At 40.7% G+C, this 13230-nt stretch overlaps 1 protein-coding gene across 1 annotated transcript; it reads left to right on the top strand.

Moving 5' to 3' along the window:
* Nucleotides 1-3363: 3363 nt before the first annotated feature.
* Nucleotides 3364-10833, top strand: hpda (4-hydroxyphenylpyruvate dioxygenase a; the record flags this gene model as incomplete). Its single annotated transcript, XM_083642301.1, has 14 exons — nucleotides 3364-3441; nucleotides 3740-3766; nucleotides 4218-4280; nucleotides 4975-5079; nucleotides 5226-5268; nucleotides 5392-5474; nucleotides 6096-6185; nucleotides 6283-6389; nucleotides 8110-8187; nucleotides 8925-9087; nucleotides 9390-9461; nucleotides 9628-9750; nucleotides 9867-9983; nucleotides 10720-10833. The coding sequence occupies 14 exons, from the start codon at nucleotides 3364-3366 to the stop codon at nucleotides 10831-10833; spliced, it is 1263 nt and encodes a 420-aa protein (XP_083498427.1).
* Between the last annotated feature and the right edge of the window lie 2397 nt (nucleotides 10834-13230).

The raw sequence follows: 13230 nt of genomic DNA, 5'->3' as shown, positions 1-13230 counted from the left end.
GAATTGGTTGTCTGTGTGACAGGTATAATTTAGCCTAAACAAGAATGCTGTGCCAGTGACGTTGAAGAATGACTCGAGCCAGGAGAAGGGGATGGAATGTCTGATGGTGCACTGAGGTCTAGGCCTGTAGTAGTTCGATATAAAATATCAGGTTTAAGAGCAGGGTTTTTGAGGATAGGGGTAACAGCAGAGTTGTGGGTTGTGAGAAGACAAGTCTTGACAGAGGCAGAGCAGGAAGGGATGATGGGCTCTAGATGACAGGTCTTCATGCCCATCAGTTCACACATTTTATTAGCCTAAGACATCATGCAGTAGCAGCTGAATATAAGAGATAGTTGTGGCATTGCACAAATGTCCCCACCCTTTCGGGAAATCATAGAGCACATTTCTAGGATGCTAATCAGGGTCTGGCGAAATGGAAGAGGTTGTAAAGGTTAAAATGCTACCCAATTTGCCAAATCGGTGCAGTAAGATAATGATGTTGAATAGGCTGCCAATGAAACCTTTAACGAGATGATGCTATTATTAGCAGGATTGAGATGATGCTATTATTAGCAGGACTGAGATGATGCTATTATTAGCAGGACTGAGATGGCTGCATACAGACACTAAAGACAAATTCCTCGTATGCAACTTGCATACTGTGGCAATAAAAGTGATTCTGATTCTGATGGTATTATTAGCAGGACTTTGGAAAGTCCCATCCCTCATGACCAGCCCGGTATCCCCATAGGGGAAACCCAGGACTGTTTCTCTCAGACTGCTAGCAACTGTTCTCAAGTTACGTACACAGATGAGATTGTCAGCTAAACTTTAAACAGCTGACCCACGAGTCACGACAACACTCGCTAAACCTAGTGTGTGTGTGTGTGAGAGAGAGAGAGAGAGAGAGAGAGAGAGAGAGAGAGAGAGAGAGAGAGAGAGAGAGAGAGAGAGAGAGAGAGAGAGAGAGAGAGAGAGAGAGAGAGAGAGAGAGAGAGAGAGAGAGAGAGAGAGAGAGAGAGAGAGAGAGAGAGAGAGAGAGAGAGAGAGAGAGAGAGAGAGAGAGAGGGAGGATGTAGTACGTATAGTAGTGTGTACGTGTGCGTATAGTAGTGTGTACGTGTGTGTTTGCTAACGTTAGCATGCTAGCTACCGGATAGCTAACGTTACATTACTGGAGGCTGGTTTGTAATATTCGCTCATTTGGAAACAAAAACAACAAAAACAACCAAAACGACGTAGAGGCCACATATTCAGCAATAGCATGGCGACCCGATAACACCTCGCAGACCGATACAATGTTCAGAAGTTGCTTCATTTTGAAAATTAAATCGAGTTACTCACTCAGAAAGAATCAGCTGATACAACGGTGACTCAGTAGACTACGCACGACTTCCGCATTCCCGTGTGATGACATCTACGTCAGCCAATGGCCAGAAAAAAATCCGAACATACTGGCCCAATGGCGCTGCAGAGTTTCTAACAGCCAATAGGGGTTTACAACAGGTAGGTGAGTGACGCGCACACACCCACAGCACAGCCAATCATGTGCGACCATAGGTCCAAGGTGCACCAATAGAAAATCACAGCGCGGCACAATCTGTCCGCACAGGCACGCGCGCGCACGCACACGCACACCGGCCAACCAGTCATACCGGTTTTCAAATAAACTACCAAATAATAGGCTAATAATATAGGTTAATGATAGGCTAATAATAGGATGATGATGATGGTGATGATAATAATGATGATGATGATGATGATGATGATGATGATGATGATGATGATGATGTGATGATATAATTATTATTATTATTATTATTGTTGTTGTTGTTGTTGGTTGTTGTTGTTGTTGTTGTTGTTGATGATAATATTATTAACTTTATTTCTGTTGCACTTTTCAAAACACCGTTACACAGAGCTTTTTAAAGGAGTAAAAAAATCAACAGAAAACTCAATAAAATGAAGGTAAAATCAATTAAAAACCTTACACAGACACTGGCATGTGTAGTGTGACACTCACAGTTTGCAGCACTGTATAATATGGCCAGACACAATTTTTGTTTGTCAGCATTGTCTTGCCTGGGCCTGATCTCATATTATGCTCTCTGATAGCAGTCAACAGCCTCACAGCCCTTGACCTCAGCCCTACTGTAGGACTATGTAGTTACATTCCAGTCACATTATTGTCCCCTGCTCAGCTATGACCCCCCCCCCCCCCCTCATCTGGCCCACTTGAATTTTTGCAAGATAGCAAAATTAATATTGTAAGTGTGCAGTTTACATTTAAGATATTATTATCAGGTTATTTTCTCTTGCCGGAGTCTGTCATGTTGTGACGATATGCTCCCAATACACAAACAGCAGGGAATGACCACTCTCTGTGTGAAGTCATGTGTAAGAGATGAAAGTCCCTGTCTAGCCTGTTGTTTTTTGTTTTGTTTTGTTTAGTTTTTTAGTCTGTCAATGCTTAAGTCAATACGAAAATCTGTATTTAATATTGATTAAATTAATCATCATTCAAGAGCAGCAATGAAAAGTGACTTATCAATCATTGAGAGGGACAGTTCAGAATCAAATAATATGCAATTTGAACATTCTTCACTGGGATATGTAGCCTACTACTGGTTAGCAGAGAGGTCAATACTCTAGCTCCATCTAGTGGCGTAAATCATAACACAGGGGAAATTCTCAGACTGATGTGGTGACTGGAAATATTTGTTGTTGTTGGTGTTTGTACCATGCTTTGATGAGCATCTGTCATTTAAGCAATATCACACGAGAGGGAGTGCTGTTGTTGGCTAATATCGGCACTGCTGTGATTCGGTCGTAGCCGAGTGCCGAAGATAATCACAGCAGTGCCGATATTAGACAACAACAGCACGACCTCAAGTGTGATATTGCTTTTATACAACAGTTCTATTAAACAAAGCTGATTAAAAAAATTACAAAAAGCTGAGAAAATATATGATTTCTCTATTTATTCCTCCGCCAACAAAAATAGTCCCTCTTTCTGCTTTGCCGAAAATGTAGCCTAACCAGCCTAATTAACTGCAGGCTGTCTACTTTACTACTGTCTACTCTACAGCTGTGAAGCATTTTGTTGATTAGGGCAGCTGTGAAGCGGAGTGATCTACACACAGTGAAGCGCCAGTGCGTTATCATGAAATATCAGCACTGGTAGGATCCCTCTTGTCCAATCAAATTGCCCGGCCGGAACTAACTGTTGTATAAATTGCCAACAATGTTCTTCACTTGAGTTAAGTAAGGGATAGTGAATTTCAGATACTCGAGTGAGCACAGTATGCCTTAATTATTGTTTCCCCATTGTGGATAGCTGCCTCTGAGGATGGACAAATGTTCCGAAACAGAGTAGGATCGATGCTCAGGAGAGATGACAATGCCAGTGTTGTTGAATCCTTGGGTTCCGAGTGCAGCAGGGAGGTCGGAGGTGGACAGGTGGGTGTACATCCCAAAGACCAATCATAGTTGGTCCTCGGGCCAGTACTTATCTGTACACACACAGGCCCGACACTGATTTGGATCTTTGTGCTGGTGAACTGCAGCCTGTCTACAATCACAGCATGGTGAGAGACTTCAACATTATGACATTATGCCAATTGAGTCAGATTGTAACTGATGAGATGATTGTTTCTCCAATGAACCAATTTAGTCATTTAAGAGAGCCAGAGTCAGCCTGAAGTAACAATGTGAACACGGATGAAGTTATACTGATGTGTATTTTCTTCCTTTGTAGACTAGCTACACAGATAAAGGGGAGAAGGTAAGATACAAACTGCTAGATGACATTTTGTATGATGTAGCTTGATACTATGAATCTAATATTATACTGGTACTTTTGATGAAGAAGAATAGTTCATTAAACACGACTGGCTAAATGTTGTATATTAATCAAAGAAACCCTTCAGAAATCCCGAGCTCTTTGGGATATTTATAATGTGATTTCATTTGCATTATTCCAAATCTAAAATTCCTGTGGCATTTAAAACAAAAAACAAAACAAAAACATTATTCATCATTCAATATAAAACGCAGGATAGTGGATAGTCCTTATCCACTGTTATCAATGTAACCAAGAGTTGAAAAAACCTATAATATTCTTTCAAATGTACCATAATATGTTTTCATTTTGAGCTTTCAATCATTTAGCAAGAGTAGCTGTCACTTTTTACAAATGGCTTTTGGAATGTAATTATTCTTCTCCCCCCTTATAGCATGACAGGGGAAAGTTTGTCCGGTTTCATCATTTGACTTTCTGGGTTGGCAATGCCAAACAGGTCAGTATCCATACTCTGCACTGTCTGTCCTCAAGCTGTAGACGACAAATGTATATTTCTAAAAAGTTTATATTCTTCACCTGTTTAAAATGAACTCTAATCGAAGAATCGCACACGTTTCGTTTTAGTACAAGAGTATATTGTTTGTCTTTTTATATATAGAGAGAGACCTTACAATGGTTCACTTAATAACTGTAAGTTCCAGTTCCAGATACATACTGTATAAAAGAGACACCAGTTGTTTAATCTTTGTAGAAGCTCAGGCCAGCCTTATTCTATTAGGTAAATGTTGACATTACCTTCCCAGTAACAGATACAGTTCAAAGTTATAATTGTAACATGATAGGTTATTTGGAAAGCTATAATCACTAAATAAGCGCTATCTGAATCCAAATGCTGATACATTCAGTTTACAGAATAGGAAATATCTGAGTTATCTGATTTTCTTTGTATCTATGCAGGCAATGGGCAGGTCTTTAGAGAGTAAATAACATTCCTACTTCAAATACTTACTCAATAGTTTATTCAACCGATTGATACTGATTCAGCACACAGGTCAGGCGACACAGATTGAGCAATCTCACCCAGTCAATATCTCTCCAGGCAAGAGATTAACTCGCATAACTATATATCGGCTTCGTCAAAGTTGATCAAACATTCCCTTCACAATGAAGACAATCTCATCGTTTTCTAGGCAGCCACATACTACTGTGATAAGATGGGCTTCGAGGCTTTTGCCTATAAGGGTTTGGAGACTGGCAGCCGAGAGGTGGTGTCCCATGTCATCAGACAGGAGAAGGTATGTCCCATGTCATCAGACAGGAGAAGGTATGCAGGTTAACATCCAGTGTTGATCTGGAAATAAACACTCACAAATACTTGAATGTATATCCAGAATTAAAATGGTCTTATCAACAATCACAAACCCTCCCTGTCACCTTGCAGATAGTGTTTGCATTTGTATCTTCCCTGAACCCCGGAAATGAAGGTAATAATAATAATAATATTTTCTTTATAGAAAAGGATTTTGAATACTTGAAGTTACGTGAAAGATGAAATGCTGCCTTAGTGATATAATCTGTCATTTCAACATGCTTTTGTCTTTCCTCAGATATAGGAGAGCACTTGATGAAGCATGGGGATGGAGTGAAAGACATTGCTTTCCAAGTGGAAGACTGTGACTTCTTGATCAAGGTAAAAGGAGGAGGAGGACCTTTGACTGTGATTCACTGATGGATATGTACACATATGTGCTATCTCACTACATGTTATTCATATGAGGAATAATGGTCATCATACCATGTTTTTGAACTTGCTCTGGTGTGTGTGTGTGTGTGTGTGTGTGTGTGTGTGTGTGTGTGTGTGTGTGTGTGTGTGTGTGTGTGTGTGTGTGTGTGTGTGTGTGTGTGTGTGTGTGTGTACGTGTGTACATGCGCGCACGGGTGTGCATGTGTGTGGGTGCATGTTTGAGTGTGTGCTTGTGAAACAGGTGTAAACATGCTGTTCTTGTGACAGGTTCTCCTAAGGTCAGGCTTGAGGTTTAGTGGTTCATTTGACCTTTACCCTCAGTCAAGGTCAGACTACAGATATGGCTGAACTCTGTTCTCGTTTACTACAGAGATATTACGATTGACTTAGCAGAGAGATCAAAATAATAAATAATCATCTCAGAAGTGAAAGCCGCCACAGGAAGATATTCTATTTTCAGCCACTGGAGGGCTGCCAGGAGCCAGAAAAGGCACCGTGAGAGCAGTCTACTATGTGTGTGACTGTAGCCTAATTCCTAACTGATTCCCAACACTAATCTGTTGGCAGACAGCTAAGGAGAGAGGGGCTGTAGTCGTCAAAGAACCTTGGGTGGAGCAGGACAGCTACGGGAAAGTCAAGTATGCTGTGGTCCAAACGGTAGGTCAAGAGTGGCAGGCACACATTTTAAATATCTATGTAAATACCCAAACTAGATTTCAAATGAATTACTATTGTGTCAATGATTTGCCCCCAGTACGGAGATACAACACACACACTCATCGAGTACCTTGGACCCTACAAAGGCCTGTTTCTACCAGGCTACAAAGAGCCTCTGTTCAAGGATCCCCTGCTACCCACACTGTGAGTGTCTGTAACGTAACGTAACGTAACGTAACGTATATCACATTATAAAACGGCTCTCTCAAATCAAGCAATCTGATTGGCTCACAGCTGTGGTATAATGAGCATAACAGTACCACAGTCAGTCAATATACCACAGCTAGAGCAATTCCTTTATTCCCCTGTGGCCCTGAGCCAGAGGGGATTAAAGGAGTTGCTCATCAACAGCTCGTCTCATTTGAGCTCTTCTAATTTTTTAAACACTGATTTAAGACATTTAAATCATGATCATAATAATCATAATTTTCATATTGCCATACTTGGTAACCATTTCATAAAAGCAATAGATTACTTCAGACCATGATGCTCATTGTACCACACCTAAGGGTGTTTTCGCCCTCCGTCTACGGCGTCGGGTGAAGCACGACCCTTAGGTGTGGTATAATGAGCATATACCACGGCCTGTCATGATCTATTGCTTAAACATAACATGGGCAGCATGGTGGCCCAGTGGTTAGCACTGTTGCCTCACAACAAGAAGGTTGTAGGTTTGAATCTCCACCTTGGTCCTATATGATAGTAACCTGTGTGTGTGTGTGTGTGTGTGTGTGTGTGTGTGTGTGTGTGTGTGTGTGTGTGTGTGTGTGTGTGTGTGTGTGGATATATGCTGTATGATGATGCTATATGAGAGATGCTTTTGATAAGGGGCTATAAACATAACTGAATATAGTACAACAAAGCATTTCATATCATAACAATATATATTACCGAATGAGATAGCATAACACAACACAAAATATGATAATGTAATATAACATAGTGTCAGTATCCATCCACTTGATTTTTTTTGCACATTTACCTATGCTTCAAAATGAGTTCAGAATACGTTTATTTGGAATTATTTGTGTAAAATCTGGGCATAGTAGAGTGAAACTTGAAAGAGAGAATACTGTATAGTACCAGGCAGTCTAAGGCAGTCTCACCCTGTATGGCATTTGAACTTGAAGATTAAAAGATAAAATTAAAATAAACCATTAATCTATATAAAAGTGAGGTTTCATACCAAATTTCAATCAGAAGGTCGCCATATTTGCATAACCTGATTAGCCCGTGATGTCAGTCAAGTGTAAGTATGACATCAGTTATGACATCAGTTCATCCTAGTACATATAGCGAGGGTTCTACGTCACCTCCCTCTCTGGCGGATCATAGCAGGGGGGGGGGGGGATTCTCTATCCTAGCCTATTCAGATGCCCTCCTCTGACCTCAAGAGGAGCGCCACCTGGTAAGGGAGTCATACGCCAAAGTAGTTGCCATGCTTGCCATTTGCTAAATAAAGCCGCTTGTTAAATCTTACCGACTGGCCTCTCATGATTGAAATACAGATAGGTGCACTATCACAATGCAATGCAATGCAATTTATTTTCTCAAATTTGACTATAGAAGTCAAACATAAAATTGTACTTTGTGATATTTTACAGCAAAAAAGTATAATAAATGTATTTTGAACAAATTTTGTAGCAGAAGAAAATGTGGAAAATGTCAAGGAGGATGAGATCCTCCTTGACATTTTTTATCCCTTTTTTTTTATCCTTTTTTTTTATCCTTTTTTTTTATCCATTTTTTATCCATTTTTTATCCATTATGTTATTATATATGTTATAGGCTCCCTAAAAGTTATGCTCAAATGTTTTTGGACAACTAGTCGTGCAATGTGTTTTTGTCTTCTTTCTGTTTGTAGTCCGCCAGGAGGTTTGAGCTTCATCGATCACATTGTGGGAAACCAGCCAGATGACCAAATGGTGCCAGTGTCAGACTGGTAACACGTACACACATGACTGGCACAGCACACACATGACTGGCACAGCACACACATGACTGGCACAGCACACACATGACTGGCACAGCACACACATGACTGGCACAGCACACACATGACTGGCACAGCACACACATGACTGGCACAGCAACACACATGACTGGCACAGCACACACATGACTGGCACAGCACACACATGGAGCAAAGGGACAAGTACACTCCTCAAACGGTCACTCCACTATTGCAGGGTGAAACCCAATATGGTGCAGTAGACATTCAAAAGCTGGTACAGCTGGTACAGCATAACTGATGCACCCAAATGTCGTTTTTGTAATGCATTTAAAAAACAATTGATTTTTGTGGAGCAGCATTGCTCTCTGATCCACAGAATATTTACAAATTAGACCATGGGCACCCATTTGATACTATTTTGTCCCAGCGTTGCCCATCTAATAAGATTTTGTAGATGTTTTAGTACAGAAAGTGTAAGAAACCCATGACCAAAATAGTCCTACATTCGGTCATTGTGTTACTTTACTTATGGATGGAATTATAGTGAAAATAAAGTATTACCCTTTTTTGCTGGAGACCACCTGGAAACCCCTGGGGGTCCCCAGACCACAATTTGAGAACCACTGCTTTAGCCTACTTCAGAATGCCCTGAATAAGGCACCGCTTTTGTTCAGCCATAGCTTATCACTCACTTTTCCTTTTCTGTTTGTGTTCACAAATTCCAGGTATCAGAAGTGTTTGATGTTCCATCGGTTCTGGTCAATAGACGACAAGCAGATCCACACGCAGTACAGTTCACTGAGGTCCATAGTGGTGACAAACTATGAGGAGACCATCAAGATGCCCATCAATGAGCCTGCGCCAGGGAAAAAGAAGTCACAAATCCAGGTACAGCCTTCTACTGTAGGCTAGTTGTACCACCAGAGTCCCACACCTCACCCTCATGTTCTTTAGGACTTTATTGCAGCACTTCTAAAAGTGAGTGCAGGGATAGCAAGGGATCTTTAATTCAAAATTATATCTACAACAACTAAGGTCATCTATATGGAGGTGATTGGGACAAAACTGTACACATTGTATTGTACATTTCTGTCAACTATCTAATAAATTGATTAATATAATGAATTGTTGACTAATGGTTTCAGCAGCAGTCTCAGTGTATTTGATGCCATGCATCTCCCTCTTCACAGGAATATGTGGACTACAATGGGGGGCCAGGTGTTCAGCACATCGCTCTCAACACGTCAAACATCATTCAAGCTGTGAGCCACCCCTCTCATTATCAACAAGTTCATCAACAGACTTCACTTTAAACTGGAATTCCTGTCATCTTTGTATAGCCTCCTAAAATCTGCAGGTAAAGGCAGGTTCCAGATCAATAAAGGCAAGTTCCAGATCCGTCTTTTTTCTGCTTTTGTCTTAAAACAGATAGTGAACCTGCGCGCCCGAGGGATGGAGTTCCTCGCAGCGCCTGACACGTACTACGTCAGCCTGCGGGAGAAACTCAAAACCGCCAAGATCAAGGTGAAGGAGGACCTCGACCGTTTACAGGTAAGGAGACTTCTTATTTCATCACAGCTGAGGTTCATGCACATATTTACATCATTTTTGCTGGTGTAGCAACATGTCAAAGTCCTGTGTGATTTCTGGATTTCTTCTGTGTGAAGGAGTTGAAAATCTTAGTGGATTTCGATGACAAGGGCTACCTCCTCCAAATCTTCACCAAACCTGTGCAGGACAGACCAACCCTTTTCTTGGAGGTCATTCAGAGGAACAACCACTTTGTAAGTACTAGAAACTAGGTAGCCTAACTATTGGCAATTCCTTAATATACTGTAGGTACAATAGAATGGTACAATATGAGAAATATATTTGAGCCTTCTTTATTGCCATTGCCTCAATGAGATTGACAGGCCCGTGGTCCCCATTTCTTTCCAGTAACCAGCCAAGACAGAGCAGCCTCAACACCTGTTAACGCCTCCCACCCAGTGTGAACGGTACAACAGTAGCCCACTTGTAAAAGCTCAGTAAATCTATCACAGATACAGATTAAAAGGCCCCCTGCTTTACAGCGAGGGGGATCTGTGGATTGGGTTGCACCCTGTGGCACTAAATGTATAACACCTAGCCCCCTCTCTGCTTGTCAGAACAGGCTCCCCTTGTCATTCTTTGGCATTTCACCGAGTCTAGTGATGTGGATACAGCATATGAAAGTGAGAAACACCATGTGAACCACACCAAAGGACCCTCTAACAGCAACCACTAACGCTTGATCTTTTGATTATTTATGAAAATATTTACATGATTAATTTGGGAGCTCCTTGCGACCCTGTCAGAGTGGAGGTGTTTGAACCTAAAACCCTGTGAGAATATTTATCTGCCGTTTGTGATCCAACATCAAAGTGGCAAATGCCCGGAACGGTGTCTGTGAGAAGCTCCCCAGAGCCATAACAAAATGATATAGAAGAAGGCAGATCTTTGGGGTAATTAGCCATCTGCGTCTGTCTGTTCTCTCTCCAGGGCTTTGGGGCGGGAAACTTCAAGTCTCTATTTGAGGCCATTGAGAAGGACCAGGATGCCAGGGGCAACCTCACTGTGCTGACACCCGAAGGACAGCCCAAAGCCTTCTACTGACCCCCCAGACTGGCAGCGAACCACATCGAGACACTGTTTCATCGACATCACCCAGTACACCTACACTATATCAAACACATATTGTTGCATATCCTTACGTATAGGCCTAACAATGAAATAACAAGCAGCGAACATGATCAGATACTTTAAGCCAGTGATTCTCAACCTTTTTCATATCAAGGACCCCTAATGTAGTCCACATTATGTCCACGGACCCCCATTTGATGAGATGTCGTCTCTCAAACTCAAATATGAGAATATTTATATTGTTAGATATGATTTCATCCAGAATTCCATGACTGTCTGTATTGTAAACACTGTAGAGATAACAATGATCAAAACAGTCATTCTTCTACATTCTCTAATTGTGTTAACTTCTTGTAAATGATATAAATGTGGAGTTCAACAATTAGTCATTTTGCTGGGGACCCTCTGAAACTCCCTCAAGGACCCCTAGTGGTCCCCACGTTGAGAACCACTGCACAAGCTATCAACAGATTGCATATGGTACAGCAGTATAGCTCAATAAATAAAGGCACATTCATACAGTTCGGCATGTGTGTTCAGGAATTGTGGGGCACAAAATGTGAACATGGTTTCTTGCTCATTTTAAATGCATGAAAGAGTAATCCATCGTTATTCCTGAAACATAAAATGAGACTTAAAGGAATTCAAAATGTATATTCAGCCATGATCTACTCACCCCCATGTCAGTGAGGCAAATATAGGCGGTAATGAGGTAAACACAGGAGGTAATGAGGTAAATATAGGAGGCAATGAGGTAAATATAGGAGGTAATGAGGTAAATATAGGAGGTAATGAGGTAAATATTGAACCTTTGGACCTAGTGCAATCGTTTGCCTATGAAATTCTTGCATTATGCTGCATGAGCTCAGCTGTATGGAGAAACCTGATACCACTGTGTTGTTAGCAAGCCCTAACCTCCGGTTCTGAAAAATGAAGCCAACACAGAAGTATCAAAAACTGCACCTCCTCGAATGGCCACTTGGCTCCAAAAGTGGGTCACTCCCCATAGACACCCATGTTAAAACGCACAACTTTACAGCAGAAATAAACATGTTTACAGCCTGGTTAAAAAAATGGCTTTGATCTCTATAGCCAATTTCACCCTTCATAACAACTGTATGGGAGGTAAATTTGTATATAGCTCACCCCTACAGTCTATAGCTGCAAAAAGAGGTCAGATTGTATATAAGTCAATGGGAAAATGTCTGACTTCTCACTTGATTTATTACCTTCAATAGTTTGGGAGAAGGCTCAAATGGAACTAGAGGAGGCTAACTGTGTTGTTGCCTTCAATGAAGTTTGGATTGACATGGTAGGCCTAGATCATGACTGAATTTTCATTGTGGGTTGAACTATGTAACAGGGCCGACTCAAACAAATCAGTAGATGGTGCTGTAGCTCTCATGCAGTTTTCATACTCGGCATGCAGAAAAATGTATTCGCCACACAGGTTTTATTTCAAAATAATTTATTTGCATATAATTGGAATGAAGCCAGGTTGATACATCTGTGATGGCACTGGTTAGTTTCATATAGATACATTCTATACAGAAACCATAGTTTCAAACCTGGACAAAATGGATAAATATATTAGTAAATAAATATATTAGTGACATGTCACCATATTGAAATGTTCTATTATATATAAAATACAACACTATTTCATTTCGGTTTTTGTCTTTCTCTTTTTGTACACAAAGTATCCAAAATATACTGACATATCCCTTAAAGTTCTGGAGGGACTGTACTCTATTAGAAAAAGGCAGTTTCAGCTCATTATTCTTGCAAAACAAAACAAAAACACAAAGAGAAAGACCTTAAACAGGATACATTTGCATCAAATATTCTGTGGCTTTATTTATGTAAATGCTATGTTCATGTGCTGATGGTTGTGGGCTTGTTTTAATTCAATGCTTTGATTTTTTTTGTTAAAATCTTTTGAAGCCAAAGTGCTGCTTGTAATTCAGTCATTTTCAGCTCAGTCTAGGAGACTGTCCTGGGTACAATAAATAACAGACGAGGAAACCCTGATATTTTAGCTGGAGGACTGCTTTGAGCTTGAGACACATTCAAAATGAGGTATTAGCATGAGGGATTACAGTTGAGAATTTCTGTCTGATTGTCATAAATTCTGACTTCCAGCTCAACCCTAACATGTTCTCTCTTGTGAGCTAAAATACACTTAATTAGTTTGGGATTCAAGGAAAAGGGGTGGAACAGGACTATAAGGCACAGCAAGTTCTATGTTATAAGTTCATTGTATTCAAGACGCCTCTTTGGTTAGATAAGTAAGAGCTTAATGTGTTGGGAAGTTCCTGATTTTGGAGCATGGCAGTACTTCTAAACGAACAAGGCACATGTGATATGGAT

The sequence above is a fragment of the Poromitra crassiceps genome, assembly GCF_964638095.1.
Source record: "Poromitra crassiceps genome assembly, chromosome: 1".
Taxonomy (NCBI): domain Eukaryota; kingdom Metazoa; phylum Chordata; class Actinopteri; order Beryciformes; family Melamphaidae; genus Poromitra; species Poromitra crassiceps.
This window is presented reverse-complemented; position numbering and strand designations above follow the sequence as displayed.